Source organism: Mesoplodon mirus (assembly GCF_964341445.2).
Source record: "Mesoplodon mirus genome assembly, chromosome: 11".
Lineage (NCBI taxonomy): Eukaryota > Metazoa > Chordata > Mammalia > Artiodactyla > Ziphiidae > Mesoplodon > Mesoplodon mirus.
This window is the reverse complement of record NC_138987.1, coordinates 25,448,654-25,466,652: the sequence shown is the minus strand read 5'-3', so window position 1 is coordinate 25,466,652 and position 17,999 is coordinate 25,448,654. Positions and strand designations below refer to the sequence as shown.

Genomic DNA, 17,999 nt, shown 5'->3' with positions numbered 1-17,999 from the left:
GTGAGCCACGGCCACTGAGCCTGCGTGTCCGGAGCCTGTGCTCCGCAATGGGAGAGGCCACAACAGTGAGAGGCCCACGTACCGCAAAAACAAAAACAAAAACAAAAAACCCAAGACTGAGTCAATTTATTTGAGAGAATTTCCTAATAATCCCTTCTTTTGTCTATTCACATATTCAACAAATATTTTTAAAAATAACTACCATGTACCAGGTTTTAGACCCAGGGAGTATAGTGATGAACAAAAGAAAGAGAAAGTCCCTGCCTTCATGGGGCTTCTATTCCAGCGGGAGAAGACAGACTACAAACAAGATAAACAAAGAATTATGTCAGAGTGTATTTGTATATTAAACAACAACAACAACAAGGTAAGGGGAGTAGAAAGCGATAGGTGGAATGGGCAGGGAAGGTTTTTGGAGGAGATGACATTTGACCTGAATGAAGTGAAGGTCGGAGTCATGGTGATATCTGGAAGAAGAGCATTCAAGGCAGAGGCTGCAACACATGCAAAGGCCCTGAGACAGAAACAGGCTTGACATGTTCCAGGAACAGTGAGAAGATAATGTGGCTGGAGTAGAGTAAATGGAGAAAAGAAGTGGTAGGAAAAGATGTCTGAGAGCTGGTCAAGGGCCAGAAAATGTAGGGTGAATTGCTAGGAAGTCACATTTAACTGGACTAAAAACATGCATCGTGGTCCATTTTGAAAAGGAAATGTCCCCCTAAAAGTAGGTGGGAAGACCACTTGTCCTCCCCACAACTACTACTACTATGCTGGGTTCAAAGTCATAACATCTCCCATCATCAGAGAATTGGACCGCCAACCCTCTGTTGTCTGGGTGTTTTCCACCAAAATGCCTCTCTCTCCGTGCAATCAGAGGCCATCATCTCCGGAGAACATATCATCTCACTTAAGCCTCTGGCAGGACGCTAACGGGGGTAGAGTACACTGGCAGTACACAGTGAATCTTGGGAGGGGTCGTAAAGTAAAGCACTATAGTTGGTGTGGAGATGGAAGAACCCCAGATGTAGTGGATGCTATAACTTTTATGGTGCTGTTTCATGGTGAGAGTTTGAGCTCCAGGCGGTGACAGTAGGAGAAAATACTGTCTCTGTCCAAGAGAGTCATAATAAGTGCAAACATAGTAAATTTCACACAGTTGGGACATAATTCCAAACCATGTAATTGTTTAAATACTTAAATCACTTGGATTTAGCTTATATTTCCTTCTTTATTTCCTTTCAAAAGTGTTATACACATAACGTCAGTTTACAAAAAAATAAAGTCTGATATAGCTTTCTTCACATAGTAGGCTGGGCTAAATGCATTCTGTGGGTTGTTTACCAAGGGTCAACAGGTAAATTATAAAGATGTATGAAGATGAACAAGGATGGCTTGAAATATACCTATGCCAGGGCTTATTTGGCCAGAGGGCCTATTTTAGAAGAAAAACCTGAGGATCACATTGCTTTACAGGCATGACTCATGTTGTTAGTAACATTTCAAGGCAAGCCACTGAAAACACTGAGCGCTCCTACTGCAAATGATCTTGTCTTCATATGCTTTCAGGTATCTTCATTTAGGTGTACATATTTGTGCCTACATTTAACATGTGTCTACATTTGTACTCTACAAAGGTATGGCATTGTGATTAAGAGAACAAATTCTGTAACAGACCTGGATTAAAAATCTTAATCTCTACCGTTTCCTTGGGAAAGTGTTTTGGCCAGCTTCCTTATTTGAAAAATGGAGATGATTTCTATACCAAGGGTAATTGTAAGAATTACACTAGTTAATGTACAAGGTGCCAAGCGTGTTATATGTCACATGGTAAGGCTCATTAAATAGTAGGTATTTCTGATATTATAGCAACTATCATTTGTAGCAGAGACTGTTGGGAATCAAAATTGTTTGTTGAATGAAAGCGCAGGCAACCAGTAGCACAGACTTGTTCCTGTCCTTTGTAACTGCTTACGTGCCTAAGGACTGGGTCCTCAGCTCACTGCACACTGTCACCCGAATCGCCCATCAATTTGTCACATAAGGCAATTGAAAAATTCCAGGTGTATCTTCCCGTAAGGACCCGGTCTGTTGAACTGGAAAGCTAAAAGTAAAGGCGTGTTAGCATACGGTATTTGTACGGGTGGGATAGGGAGGGTGGGAAGGAGATGCAAGACGGAAGAGATATGGGGATATATGTATAAGTATAGCTGATTCACTTTGTTGTAAAGCAGAAAGTAACACACCATTGTAAAGCAATTATACTCCAATGAAGATGTTAAAAATAAATAAATAAAGGCGTGACAATTGCCCTTCGACCCACCTCTCCCATAGGTCACCTGCTCATTTAAATAGTGCGTTCCCTAGGGTGCCACTTGATAAAATTTTCTCTGAGCGCTCCTTGAGGATTCGCCAGAGGCGGCTGGAAGCTTCAAGTTCTCACCTGCCCAGGTGTCCGCGGCGCTCGGGGAGCCACCCTGACCTGGCACCTGGGGGTGGGGTCCCCGAAGTCCCATTTCGGGGGGCTCTGCTGGCTGCGGTGGGCGCAGAGGCTGCTGCCAGAGCGTACCCTCCGTCCCCTTTCGCGAGACGCTGGGTGCCGGCGGGGACCGACACCTGCCAGACGCCTCTAATCCCCTTAGGGCGCCGCGCCCGCCGCGCGCGGCTCGGGAATCAGTGAGAGCAGGGCGCGCAGGTGAAGCTCCGGCTCCAGCTGCGAGCCGCGGAGCCGCCAGTTTACGCGCAGGGCCCCGGCAACCGCGCGGCCATGGACTCACCGCGGGGCATCGGCACCTTCGTGGTGTGGGACTACGTAGTGTTTGCCGGGATGCTGCTCATCTCGGCCGCCATCGGCATCTACTACGCCTTCGCGGGGGGCGGCCAGCAGACCTCCGGGGACTTCTTGATGGGCGGCCGCAGGATGACCGCCGTGCCCGTGGCGATGTCCCTCAGCGCCAGCTTCATGTCGGCTGTCACCGTCCTGGGCACCCCCTCCGAGGTCTACCGTTTTGGGGCCATATTCAGCATCTTTGCCATCACCTACTTCCTTGTGGTGGTCCTCAGCGCGGAGGTCTTCCTCCCGGTATTCTACAAACTGGGAGTTACCAGCACCTACGAGGTACAGGGTGAGGGAGGGCCCGGGGAGAGGTGATGGGGTGAGGGGAGTACTTTTCAGGCTCCTGGAGGGGTTTTCCTGGGGGCAGACTCTCCACCACATCCAAGTCTCTCTCCGTTCATATCCATCACCTCTTCTGCCCGCCCCTTTTGGGGAGAGGTGTCTTGTAAAGGCGAAAAATAATCTCGGGACTTAACTTGCATGAGCTCAGGGGAAGAGAGAGGCTCCCAGAGTAGACGGAGTTATCCGGACTAGTGCTCAGTAAGGCCATTTCTGCTTTAACATCTTTGATTCCAAGTCAAGGGGAAAGATTTTTCAACTTATTATCTTGGGGAAGGGTAAGTCTCAGCTCCTCCTCCTTGAAAGGAATCCCCTCATTCCAGGTCCTCGGTCCACTCACTTCTCCAGGAAGTATGGGTACTCTCCGCTCCTTCCCTCTCCACAAACATGCCTTCCACGGAGAGTCAGGCACCCACATGGTTAAGGTTCTGAATCTCGTGTTTGAGACCAGATTCTATGCTTACTAGCGGGGTAACCTTGGCTGACTTATTTAACCTTTTGTGCCTCTTTCTTAGTCTCAAAATGGGAATAATTATACTACCTACCTCATCTGGTTGTTGGGGGGATTAAATGAGATGATGCAAGGGCAGCATTTAGAATAGTGTCTGGCACAGGGTAAGTGCTGAATAAATGTTGACCATAAGTATTGGGGTGATTGTGGTAGAGGTTGTTCCCTTGGGATCACTAGGAAAATTTGGCTGCAGAGTTCTTAAGCGTCTCTGCCTTCTCTGTGGAGAGATGATTAAGGGAAACCATCTTTCCAATTGCACAGGTCCCCTGGTTATAAATTTTCTCAAATTGTCGGCCAGAAAGGGCTTTGCAAAGATAGTGTGAACGTTTGGTTTAGTTTAAAGAGCTGTTGAATGGGAGTGTCGGGGGCGGGGGGGATAAAAGTTTAGAGGAGTGGTCGGGCCCAGTTCCATGAGTTCCATGGACAAACGTGCAGAAGTGTTCCCTCTAACAGACCATTATCCAAGGACCCCGAGCCTCATTCTCAGCAGCCACCTTGTCCTTGAGTTCATGTAGTGTTTGCCCCAACCCAGAGCCACTGGATGGTGGTTTCTTAGTGAGGCTGGTTCAGCTGGTGCTGGGGATGGGCCCCAAAGGCACAACAAGTGTTGGTGACACACTGCCTGGGCTCTAATGAACTCATTGCAGGGTGAGGTGCCCCTGGTGCAGCATTGCCTTCTTTGCACTCTGGTCATCGTGTTTGAGAGCGTTTAGTCATCGCCCCAGAAGTGAGCAGGGTAGAGTTTCTTTGTTTTGCTCAAAAGTGACAAACTGATTACCCCAGACAAACTCAGTCTTAGGTCTTTTTTGTTGTTGTTGGCCCTTATAGTGTTTTGAAAAAAATTTAATTTAGCATTTAATGATGAGAAGTCAAATAAAATTCCAGATTCTGACTTCTTCTGAAACTTAAAAGACTAGTGACACTGGGCTCACATTCCCTGTGGCAACGGGAACCCCATTTTATAGCTGTTGCTGTCATTCCCTATTAATTTCTATATTGAGGTCTCTTCATTGTATCTGCATGGTTACTGTCTTATGGTAGAGAAATCTATCTGCATTTAGGTCTTTATCAAAAATGCAAAAGGGAAAATGGAAAGGACTGAAGGGAGTTCTTGCTTTGAGGGAGATGTCAGAGGACATATTTCTTAATGGATATGAGGAATATTTCAACCTGGTAATATATGAACGCCTGGCTGATCCAGTTGGTGTATTTTACGTGATGAGATCTGTAGGCATTTTGAGTCTGTGAGCTCTGATCTGTAGTTAACTCCAAAACCCAGAAAGGGTTTGAAGAACCTGGCAAGAGGACTTCAGTCCCCATAGGTGAATGCTCCTCTCATAATCACTGACCTGTGCCTCTTTGGGTCAGCAACATTAACTCAACCAGAAACAGATTTCCCACACATTTGCAGGGGTGGAGGCTAAGTTAGCAGGGTTCCAGCTAAAAATGGCAAAAAGTGAACGTTTACTGAATGCTTAATACAGGCTGGGCACTGGGTTGCCTGTTTGACATACATTATCTGACTCAATACTCAAAATAATTCTTATACTGTGAGAGCCCCATTTTGCAGACAGAGATTCCGAGTAAGTTAAGCTACACAAGAGAGCCTGAAGCAAAGTGGACACATGCCTAGAGGCTGTGCAGTGGTGCATACTGGCTGCTTCTGAAGGCTCCGGTGAGTGTTATAACCCTGAGCGGAGCTTAGAATGGTGCAGGCAAAAGAGATGTGGTGCAGGACACAAGGGGTTGTGGACACACTGGGGGTGTCCACGCCTAGCGGATGCCAGACCACTGGGGACAGGGAAGTTAGGTAACATGCTATGTCCCTGGCAGTTGGTCATGGAAAACACTTTCTTGTGGCATATTTTGTTTGTTTTATGCTGAGAGGTGGAATCAACTATACAGAATAAGAAGTCCAGCATTGAGATACCCTGGCATTCTTGTGCAAGTATGAAATCTTTCCCTAGTTCCAGATTGTTAGCTACAATTGGCTGTTCAGAAGCATTTGTGATATCTGTTTATCACTGCCTTCAAGGTGTAGTCCTGATAGGTGTATAGCAACTTCCAGATTCACAGAGAAGAAATATACAGGAGCCCAACTGCATTCACCGTTTCTTCAGGATGTTTCTGGATCCAGCAAAATCAATGTGTTTGAACTACGTTGCCAGACTCTCTCTCTCTCTCTCTCTCTCTCTCTCTCTCTCTCTCTTTTTAAAAAACATTCAATAGAAATCTTAGTGTCCCTAAGTTATTCAAAGTACTGAGGACTATGAGAGATCTCAACTGACTATAGGTGTTACTGAACCAAACTTGGGTCCTCTCGTCCATGTGCAGTAAAGCCAATCTACTGACACCAGGTTGCGGTGGAGGAAAGTGCAGCTTTTATTATTAGTCTGGGGCAGCTAATGATAAAAAAATCCTGAACTCCCCAGTGGGTTTTAGGGAAGTATTTTTAAAGGCAAGGTGAGGGAGGGGAGTCACAGAGTTTGTGACCACCTTGTGCACAATTCTCTGATAGATTGGTGGTGAGGTAATAGGGCAGTGTCACAGGGGTTCACATGATCAGTCCTCAGGCTTCAGTAGGTCTGGGGCTACATGCTCATGGTCATCAAGTAATTAACTTCTTCCATTTGATGGAGCTTTTAGCATCTGTAAAACAACTCAGGAAATGTGCATCAGATACTGTTATCTTGGTACCTTGGGGAGGAACTAAGATTCGGTGACTGCCATATTGCTGATTTACTTTTGAATTGTTACTAGTTCTCCAGGCCCACCTGCTCCTTTGTCACTACATGCTCACACCCTTTCAATCATTAATTCTTGACCCAGGCTTTTGTGACTCAGGGGAGGCCTGGAAGACTAAAGCTCTTCTATAAACAAGAGGCAGGCAGAGGACATGGGGGCAGGGGTCCCGGGAAGGTCCATAGGGTCCTGCTTGGTAACATAGACACCTACTGTTATTCTGTAGTTTTGTCTAGAAATCTAGAGCTATTCTCTGAGCCTACTGATCAGTGACTTGATCTTTAGGTATTTCTTTAGCAGCCCAGTATCTGAGATGGACAAAGACTGTCCCTGCCATTCGGTAAACAAAGGATGTCGTGGCCACCAAGCCATCAGCCACTGCAGCCACCCCCCATGGTGCACCCTGAGAGGAATCCAGGATGGAGAAAAATAGGATAGTGGCCCTAGATAGATAAGATGTATATGAAAGGAAGGCTTTCAGTAAGCTCAGACTCTTGCATTTTCCCATACACAGAAAAGCACTAAAATCATTAACTTGAGACGTCAGTTCTTTGTGATTAGCAGGAATCTTTTGACGTTCAACTACATGTTTTGTTTTGTTTTGTTTTGTTTCCCAGCAAATACTCCTATATATCCTGGCTCCTCCCTTACCTCTTCGGGACAGTCCCTCAGAGCTGTCTGAGAGGTTGCCACCCTGGGCTATAGTCCTCAGTAAGGCCTCAGAATAAAACATAATTCTCAACTTTTAGGTTGTGCACTTTTTTCATTCGACACTGAGATAGTGATAGAATTCTTGGTTCTGTCTTGAGTTAGTATTGTGAGAGGGGGAAAAAAGAAAAAATATATATATATATTTTTGTTCAACTTGCTACACTCTTACCTCCATCACATTTTCCTCTTCAGTTTTCTTTAGTCTCCAGTGGTATGGATACACGTACCTAGAAAAGGCAAAGACTTCTCTGTCAATTCATGGACATTTATTTTTAATAGAGTTTTACTAAAACAACTCAGAAGAAATAACACAGCTCTGTTCCCATGCTTCAAGACACTTCTTGGGTTTTCTAAAAAGTCTTCCAAAATATACTTGGATGATTTCGACTCATGTAATTCACTGAGATTCAAATTCTCAAGGCCTATGGATTTGGTTACCAGCTTTTTAATGTCTTAACTCTTAAGTGAACAGTTTACAACATTTCCCCATCCACTTACATCATTTGATAGTCTCCAAAATCCTGCAGAGTAAGTGGGGAAAGAATGATTACTATGATCCACATTTTCAAAAGGAGGAAATTGAGATTTAGAGTGTCCCAAGCTCGTAGAGTCAAGAGTAAGGCTGGGGGCTTCCCCGGTGGCGCAGCGGTTGAGAGTCTGCCTGCCGATGCAGGGGACACGGGTTCGTGCCCCGGTCCGGGGAGATCCCACACGCCGCGGAGTGGCTGGGCCTGTGAGCCATGGCTGCTGAGACTGCGCATCTGGAGCCTGTGCTCTGCAACGGGAGAGGCCACAGCAGTGAGAGGCCCTCGTACCGCAAAAAAAAAAAAAAAAAAAAAAAAGAGTAAGGCTGGAACAAGGGCTGGAACTCTTGCCCCAGAGCACTCACTACACTGCATTGTATATTCTTTACTCATCAGTTATTTTAGGAGTTCCTATTATGTCAGTGCCACTCACTCACTCTGGATGAATCTTAGACACATGGACAGTTTTCTTGTTATTTTGAATAACAGAGTGGTTAGGTGCACAGAGTTTGGCATCAAATGGTCCTAGATTTGCATTGTGTCTCCAACAATTATTAGGTTGCAGCCTTGGTATTCTCTCTGTGCCCCAGTGTCCTGGTTTCCAACATGCACTTATGTATAGTAACTGCCTCATGGAGTTGTTGGGAGGACAGGGCATGCAGCAAAAACTCTATAAATGTTAGCTGTGATTATGAAGCAAAAATATCTGGTGTCTTTTCCTCTGATATTTACCTAATGTCAGTTTTTCCTTCCTCATTTTTTCTGCTATATGAAAAGACTACTGTCAGCCTTAGAATTCTCTCTATGTGTAGTAATAATATTCAAGTTAAACAATGTCTTGGACCCCGGCTTCCTTCCAGCTCTAAAATCCTAGGATTCTAAATCTGTAATACATTCTGATATATAATTTTGGAGATAAGCACACTACTGACATACCTTGGAGATATTACAGGTTCAGTTCCAGACCACCACAATAAAGGGAATACTGCAATAAAGCGAGTTGCAGGAATTTTTTGCTTTCCCAGTGCATATAAAAGTTATGTTTACACTATGCTGTAGTCTATTAAGTGTACAATAGCTCTATGTTTAAAAAACAATGTACATATACCATAAATTAAAAGTACCTTATTGCTAAAAAATGCTAACCATCATCTGAGCCTTCAGCAAGTCATAATCTTTTTGCAATAGTAACATCAAAAATCACTGATCAGAGATCACCATGACAAATATAATGATAATGAAAAGTTTGAAATATTGCAAGAATTACCAAAATGTGACACAGAAACATGAAGTGAGCAAATGCTGTTGGGAAAATAGAACCGATAGACTTGCTTCACGCAAGGTTGCCAGAAACCTTCAATTTGTAAAAAATGCAGTACCTGTGAAGAACAAAAAAGCAAAGTGCAATAAAATGAGGTATGCTTGTGTATTATAAGATATCGCAGATGTCACGCTTGGCTCTGAACAGAAACTCACTTAGGCTGATTTAAGTTAAAATTTTTTATTGTAAGGATATGGGAGTAGCTCATAGAATAGGTGGAAAAGCTGAGCAAACAGACTTTGAAAAGGACAGAAGCGAGGGCAGCCTCTTCAGGCCACCCTGTCAGTATCAGCCTGCTTCTGCTCCAATCATTTTCTGTCTTTATATCTTGCCTCTAAGATTCAAATACCCATTGAGAAGAGAAGCTGATTGGCTGAACGTGGGTCATGTGACTGTCTTCTGGCTGAGGCTGGGCACCTTGATTGACAATTCCACCACAATTGCCTAAAGTGGGAAAGGGTTGATTCCCTAAGTGTATCAAAGGAAATGTACTGGGTAGATACCAAGAGAAAGGGGAGGACAACACTTTGCTCATTCTAAAAATGCAGAATATAATTCCATTGGCATGACATTCTGCAAAAGGCAAAACTCGTAGGGATGGAGAACAGGTCAGTGATTGCCAAGGTTTAGGGGTGAGAGGAGGGTTTGACTACAAAGGAGCCAGAAAGGAGAAACTTTTGACGGAGTTTCCTGTGGGTGATGGAACTGTTCTGTGTTAAAACCCATTGAACAGTACTCTAAAGCAAGGGTCAATTTTTCTCTATGTAATTTAAAATAACAGTGAAATAGGAATGCAGAATACGAATTAGTTATGAAGTTGCTTTAAATTTCTAACTCCCTTACTTCTTAAGCTGCTGGTTTTTAAAAAGTGTCCAGAAGTTTTACATATTAACCATTTTTCCTTTTTTGGAAACAGTATTTAGGACTCCGATTTAACAAGTATATTCGTTTCTGTGGAGTAATCCTCTTCATTGTTCAAACAGTAAGTAGCCCTCAGTTCATTTATTTTCTCTTTTTTTCATGTACAGTGTTTTTAAACAGGGCATCTGGGTCAAGCTTATTTGGTACATACATGACAGATAAAAAAGGGATGTTGAAAATAGGAGGAAACAAAAAAGGACAAACACTTGTCACTACATAGCATTAATCCTTAAGATCATTAAACAGTGTTTCAGCAAATGCATTACTTCCTGGGAAAACAGAATGATTTAAGTAAACATGGAATATTATATTGATCAAGCAACACTTACGTTACTTTAGGAAAGTATGCTTTTCCCTCTCACACCTCCCTCTGTCCCCACCAAAGTGACAGTAAGGGCATTACTGAGATGACAAAGATATTTGAAGGAACTGTAGTAGCTGATAGTAGGAATTGTAATAAAAGGAAAACAAGTTGTATGTTTCATAGTATTTTGCAACATATTAAGCAATAAATTTAATAGGAAAATTAACTGACATAGGAAGACATTAGGAAATAATTTTCTTTGTTTGAAAGCATACTTTAAAAAATGAGTCAGTGCTCTCTTTTAAAAATCGAACTGTAAAACCCAATTGATGCACTCATTGATGTAAAACAAGAAAATCATGCACTCTGGCGGAGTTTTTAAAGCCAAGAACACAGTCCAGTACTTCAAGAATATGCAAGTGTAGATTTACTGCTTGGCACAAACGGAAAGCAAAGATTTGCCAAGCAATCAGTGACAGAGAATGCTTCCCATCCTTCATCCAGGCTTCTGGAGGCTTATCACGATCATTGTCACATCATTTAGACCTATCTTCCTCTTGGTAGCTAAGTGCTTTAAGAATGAGTTTGATAATGGAGGTCCAGGAAGGCATTTTCATTCTCTTCCATTTTTATAATTCATTTCTCCATTCAAAAGCGACCCAAGCACTTGCTACAGCAGGACAGAGTGCCTTTGCAATTATTTAACTCGACTCCATTTTACATCTTTGTAAATTATGTAACTTAAATTGTATCTGTCCTTAACACTTGCAGTATAAAAGGAAAGAGCCCTCTGGGGTCTGGTAGAGATTCTGACACAGAGCTGAGGCTGGTAGCCCTCATTCGACAGCGGAGTTCAGACACTCTTTGGATCATTGTTAGAACTGCCAACAGAAATGAAAAAGTGGGGACAAATGTTAGGAAGGTGGCCTGTGGTCACATTTTCAAATCTTTAACTTGGACAGAATAATGACTGTGAAAAGCTAGTTCATTCTTGCAAAAAGAGGGGAGCTTTAGAATCTGCTATTTGAAAGACTTACTTCCATAGATCACTCGTGCAATTTAATCATTCAACTACTGTATAACATGTTTTTTCATATGTTTTATACAGTAATCGTAGAATTAGCTTCTATGTATTTGAAAGATCAAATGCAATGAAAATGGTATTCTGAGAAAAAAGAACATATTTATCTTACTGTTGTACCCCAGATTAATAAATATTTGTTAAGTGTATGAATGAAAAATAAAAAATAATATTAAAAAGGTAGAATAGAATTTTTGTTGGCTTTCAGGAAATTTTAGGGCAGATTTACACTTTTGTTTAATTAGTGGTCATGCAAACTTTTACAAACAAGGTTCCACAATTTTCACTGTTTTCCCAATTAATTATGCAGTGATTAACAACAGCTTGAAAGCATATGAATGAGGAAGCATCTCCTTTTAAATTTGTATTCTTTCTCTCTTTCTAATTGTTCTAGATCTAGGAAAATTGATTTCAAACTTGAATTGATGTATCAGTGACTATCTGCACTAAGCACAACATGAAAAGTCCATATTTTTACACAAAATTAGTCATAAAAGATTTTTGTGACCTATGACCACACCATAAATGGAAAAGGAGAGTCAACTTCACTTAAATAACATTTTTCAAGTTACAAGCAAATTTTATTAAGTATATTGAAACTGTAGTTTTAATTCATAATTAAATTTATAGAAAAATATCAATATTTCATTTTGTAATTCATAAACCATTTATTTGGTTTTCTTTTTTCCCCTAGATTTTGTATACTGGAATTGTTATTTATGCCCCTGCCCTGGCTTTGAATCAAGGTATGTTTCAGAGTTACCAATATGTTACTCACATTTGGGGGTTCACTTTTAACAGACCTTATTCTATCTTTGGGGAGATGGGGAGGTGGAGGAATGCTTCCAGTAACCTGCATCAGCTTGAGGCGGGCCAGGTGGGTTCAGTGTCTACACTAGCAGCTTCTCTGGGTTCCTGGATCATAGCTTCAAAAGGTCTGTAGACTTCACTGGGCGGTGTTTCTCTGGGATGTGCCAACCAGCCATTCTCCATCCCTTCAGAATGAACGCCCCCTGTAGTCAAAATCATGAAAGACTGCACTTCCTCCCTTTGTGGCTCTAACTTGGAGCCCTTCTCCAAGAGGCTTCTGCATTATTCAGCTCAGACTCGGTCCTGTTGTAAAATCTGGCAGGGAGAGAAACTTTTCTTCTCCCGATTTCTAATGTGGCCCAAAAAGAAGAAAAAGAGATCTGTGTGATTTGAAATATCAGATTGCTCCTAGTTACCAAAGGACAGATGGCTATAGTATCCCTGTAAACAAATGTGTGATGATTCTAGTGATCAACAAATTACTATACTTTCTAGATTTGGGCAGATAACAGCTGTGAAACTGAGATTGTTTACTGTGGCAAATGTGTGTGTTAGTCATACCTTCAAAAGGCTTCAGGGGAACTCTACATTCTCTGAATTCTTATCAATCAGAAGTGAATTTATCTCTAAAACTTCCTTGTAAAATGGACGAGTGGACTCTGTGATGGGAACAATGTGGTACAGTTCCTCAAGTTAATATAAAATGGACAGACAACCCCAAAGAAAACAAGAAAAAAAAAAAGAAAGAAAATGGAAAACCCCAGCTAACTCCACATTCTAATTTCTTGATTTCATAATACATAGATAATAAAGCACAACAGTATTGTTACAAAGAAGAACTCCATTATATAATGTGCTATTGAATTCTGAATGTCAGGCATGTTCCATGTCGATATTACCAACATCATGGTTGGATCACTTCATATGTAAAGAGCTGAACTATAAACTTCATAAGTTACCTATTGGCTTTAAGTGTAACTAAAGATGTTGGCTTTAGAGGTTTTTTTTTTTTTTTTTGCAGTACGCGGGCCTCTCACTGCTGTGGCCTCTGCCATTGCGGAGCACAGGCTCTGGACGTGCAGGCCCAGTGGTCATGGCCCACGGGCCGGCTTTAGAGTTTTAAAGTGCAGTTCTGGGAATAAGAAAGCACTGCCTTCAGTGCTTCAAGAACTCTGTTCTTATCAGTTATTGAGCCACTCCCTAGGAGTAAATTAGGATCCAAAGACTGCATTTTGACTATTTGAGTATCAGTTGTGTATTTTGCTGTACCAAGGGAGTAGACACAAGCATAGACAGGGTACTTGGTGTGCAACAGATGCTCCATAGAAACTTGTTTAGCTGAGTTGGAACTTAACATTCTCTAGATACAATTTTTTTAAACTTTTTTCTTTTAATTATGGAAAACTTCAAACATACACTAAAATAGAATAGTGTATTGAACCCTAATGGACCCTTAACTCTACACTAATAATTATCAACTCTTGGTTTAATTCACTTCCTATTTCCCTCACTAGATTATTTTGCTGTAAATCGGAGATATTTTATCATTTCATCTGAATTCCATATGTCTTTTACATACTTTTTTTTTCATTGAGGTATAATCAACATATAACATTATATTAGTTTCAGGCTTACCATAATGATTCAATATTTGTATATATTACAGTGATCACCACAATAAGTCTAGTTAACATCCATCATCATACATAGTTACAAAATTTTTTTTCTTGTGATGAAAGCTTTTAAGATTTGCTCTCTTAACAACTTTTAAAATATGCAATACAGTATTATTAACCATGCTGTACATTACGTTCCCATGACTTATGGATTCCATGACTGGATGTTTGTATCAGGATGTGTGTTTTTTGTTTTTTTTTTGATAAATTTATTTATTTATTTTTGGCTGCATTGGGTCTTCGTTCCTGCGCGTGGGCTTTCTCTAGTTGTGTTGAGCTGGGGCTACTCTTCGTTGTGGTGCGCAGGCTTCTCATTGCGGTGGCTTCTCTTGTTGCGGAGCACGGGCTCTAGGCATGTGGGCTTCAGTAGTTGTGGTGCGTGGGCTCAGTAGTTGTGGCTCGCAGGCTCTAGAGCGCAGGCTTAGTAGTTGTGGTGCACGGGCTTAGTTGCTCCGCGTCATGTGGGATCTTCCCGGACCAGGGCTCGAACCCGTGTCCCCTGCATTGGCAGGCGGATTCTTAACCACTGCGCCACCAGGGAAGTCCAGGATGTGTTTTTTAAACACAATTGTACCTTTATCATTTCTAAAACATTAACATTAATACCTTACTGTCATCAATATAAGGTCAGTGTTCAGATTTCCCTGATTTTTTTTTCAGTGTTTGTTAGAATCAGGATCCAGATAATTTTATGTAATTGTAATTATTTCATTTGTCTCTTACGTTTCTCTTTCTTGCTTTTTAAAATCAAAAACCATATTTTATTGAGATATATTGTAGCTTATATACAATAAAATGCCCAGAACCTAAGTGCACATTTGGATGAGTTTTAACAATTTTGTGTACTTGTGTGACAACCACCCAGCTCAAGATATACAATATTTCTATCATCAAATCCCAGAAAAATTTTTTTGATTCTTTCTAATGAATCCCCCCTTCCATTCCAAGCAGCCAGTTTTTATCACCATAAATTAGTTTTTCCTGTTCTTAGATTTTATATAGTGCCTTTTTGCATCTGGTTTCTTTTGCTCAACAAAATGTTTTTGCGGCATTCATTCACGTTGCTACATGTATCAGTAGTTCATTCCTTTTTATTGCTAGTATTTTATCATATACATCTATGAAAATCTGTTTATCCATTCTGTTGTTGATGGATGTTGGGTTGTTTCCAGTTTTAGGCTATTTTGAATTAAGATTGCTAAGTGCATTCTTGTACAGGTTTTGTTTTGTCTTGCTTTGCTTTTTGACACATGTTTTCATTTTTAGTGGATGAATACCTGGAAGCAATATACAGTTAAATACACACTATTCTGACCCAGCACAGGGTAGGAGCATGTAAAAAATTTAAGAGAAACTGCCAAATAGCTTTTCTAAGTGGTTATGTCATTTTGCATGCCCACCCCACAATGTGTGAGAGTTCCAGTTATTCTGTGTCCTTGCCAGATTTTGTATTTGTCTTTTTGATTGTAGCCATTCTAGTTGTATGATCTATTATCTTATTATGGTTTTAATTTGTATTTTTCTGACGACGGTTGATGTTGAGTTTACTGAGTTTACTGGCTCATTCATAAAATGAATACAAAACAGACAAATAACCTAGCAAAAAGTAGGCAAAAGACTTGACCCGTCACTTTACAAAAGCAAATATTCTACCACCCCATTACATAGCCTATTTATACGTTTACCCAGGCCTTTTAAAATTTCTCTCAGTAATGTTTCTTAGTTTTTGATATTGAAGTCTTGTACATATTTCTTAGATTTATTTCTAGATAATTGATGTTTTTATGCTATTGCAGATGGTATTGTTTTATAATATCATTTTCTAATTATTCATTTGCAAGTATGGAAAAATACAATTGCCTTCTATATGTTGATCTTCTATCCTGAGAACTTGTTAAATATATTCGTTAATTCAAGTAGGCTTTTGGCATATCCCTTATGATTTTCATGTTGTTTATGAATAGAGACAGTTTTACTACTTCTTTTCCTGTCTGCATGCCTCTAATTTCTCTTCTTTGTCTTAATGCGCTGTTAATGTAGAAAATTTTATTGATTTTCAAATGTTAAACCAATTTTCATCCTTGGGATAAACCTCACTTGGTCATAATGTATTAACCTTTTTATATATTGCTGGATTTGATTTGCCAATATTTTGTTAAGGATTTTTACAGGTTATGAGGAATATTGCCCTGAAATTTACTTTTCCTTTAATATCTTTGTCAGGATTTTGGTATCAATTATACTGGCTTTATATGATTTGGGAAGTGTTCCCTCCTCTATTTTCTGAAAGAGTTTGTATAAAACTGTATTTCTTTCTTTTTTTTTTTTTTTTTTTTTTTTTTGCGGTACCCGGGCCTCTCACTGTTGTGGCCTCTTCCGTTGCGGAGCACAGGCTCCGGACGCGCAGGCCCAGTGGCCATGGCTCACGGGCCCAGCCGCTCCGCGGCATGTGGGATCCTCCCGGACCGGGGCACGAACCCGTGTCCCCTGCATTGGCAGGTGGTCTCTCAACCACCGCGCTACCAGGGAAGCCCTGTATTTCTTTCTTAAATGCTTGAAAGAATTCACAATGTGGGCATCTGGGCCTGATATTTGTTTGTTTTCGTAGAAAGGTTTTGGTATATGGATTCAGTTTCTTTAATAAATATAGAGTTATTCATATTTTCTTGTTCTTATAGAGTCATTTTGGTGAACTGTATTTCTTGTGAGCTAGATCTAGAAGCTTTCTCAGACTTCATTTCAACTTTTTGGAGAGACTATTCCATATGCAGTTTTCAACTCTTTTGAGTTAATACCAAAGAGCGCAACTGTGGGATTATATGATAAGAATATGTTTAGTTTTGTAAGAAACCACCAAACTGTCTTCCACAGTGGCTGTTACCATTTTGGATTCTTATCAGCAACGTGTGAAAGAGTTATGTTGCTCCACATCCTTGCCAATATGTGATGTTGTCAGTGTTCCAGATTTTGGCCATTCTAATAAGTTTCTTGTTTTCATTTGCATTTCCCTGATGACATATGATGTGGAGCATCTTTTCATATGCTTATTTGCCATGTATATATCTTCTTCTGTGAGGTGTCTATTAAGGTCTTTGGTACATTTTAAAATCAGGCTTTTTTTTTACTGTTGAGTTTTAAGAGTTTTTGTATAATTTGGAGAACAGTCCTTTATCAGGTGTGTCTTTTGCAAAATTTTCTTTCAGTCTGTGGCTTATCTTCTAATTCATCTGATATTATCTTTCACAGAGCATATGTTTTTTAATTTTAATGGAAGTCCAGCTTGTCAATTATTTCTTTTATAGATTGTGTCTTTGATGTTGTATCTAAAAAGGCAACATCATATATAGGTCTATGAGCCATCTTGATTTAATTTTGGTGAAGGGTGTAAGGTCTGTGTCTAGATTCATTTTTTTTGCATGTGGATGTCCTGTTGTTCCAGCACCATTTGTTGAAGAAACTATCTTTGCCTCACTGAATTGACTTTACTCTTTGGCCAAAGTTCAGTTGACTTTAATTATGGGGGTCTATTTCTGGGCTCTCTGTTCTTTTTCATTGATCTATTTGTCTATTCTTTCACCAATATCACACTCTCTTTTCTTTTTTTTTTTTAATTTATTTATTTTTGGCTGTGTTGGGTCTTCGTTTCTGTGTGAGGGCTTTCTCTAGTTGTGGCAAGCGGGGGCCACTCTTCATCGCGGTGCGTGGGCCTCTCACTATCGCGGCCTCACTTGTTGCCGAGCACAGGCTCCAGACGCGCAGGCTCAGTAGTTGTGGCTCACGGGCCTAGTTGCTCCGTGGCATGTGGGATCTTCCCAGACCAGGGCTTGAACCCGTGTACCCTGCATTAGCAGGCAGATTCTCAACCACTGCGCCACCAGGGAAGCCCCATACTCTCTTGACTATTCTAGTTTCATATTAAGTCTTTTCTACTTTTTAGTTTTATCTTTTTATTTTTGGCCGCATTGGGTCTTCGTTGCTGCGTGCAGGCTTTCTCTGGTTGCAGTGAGCAGGGGCTATTCTTCATTGCGGTGCACGGGCTTCTCACTGTGGTGGCTTCTCTTGTTGTGGAGCACGGGCTCTAGGCGCACGGGCTTCAGTAGTTGTGGCTTGCGGGCTCTAGAGCACAGGCTCAGTATTTGTGGCACATGGGCTTAATTGCTCTGCAGCATGTGGGCTCTTCCCGGACCAGGGATTGAACCTGTGTTCCCTGCATTGGCAGGCAGATT

The 17,999-nt window shown here is 41.1% G+C and overlaps 1 protein-coding gene across 1 annotated transcript in view; it reads left to right on the top strand.

Moving 5' to 3' along the window:
• Nucleotides 1–2,764: 2,764 nt before the first annotated feature.
• The window catches only part of SLC5A8 (solute carrier family 5 member 8), a gene marked incomplete at its 5' end in the record, with an annotated part of 62,491 nt that continues 47,256 nt past the window's right edge, over nucleotides 2,765–17,999 (top strand). The window contains 3 exons of the mRNA XM_082636309.1: nucleotides 2,765–3,115; nucleotides 9,898–9,963; nucleotides 11,982–12,033. Coding sequence (XP_082492435.1) covers nucleotides 2,765–3,115; nucleotides 9,898–9,963; nucleotides 11,982–12,033 — 469 coding nt within the window. The remainder of the gene's footprint in view (nucleotides 3,116–9,897; nucleotides 9,964–11,981; nucleotides 12,034–17,999) is intronic.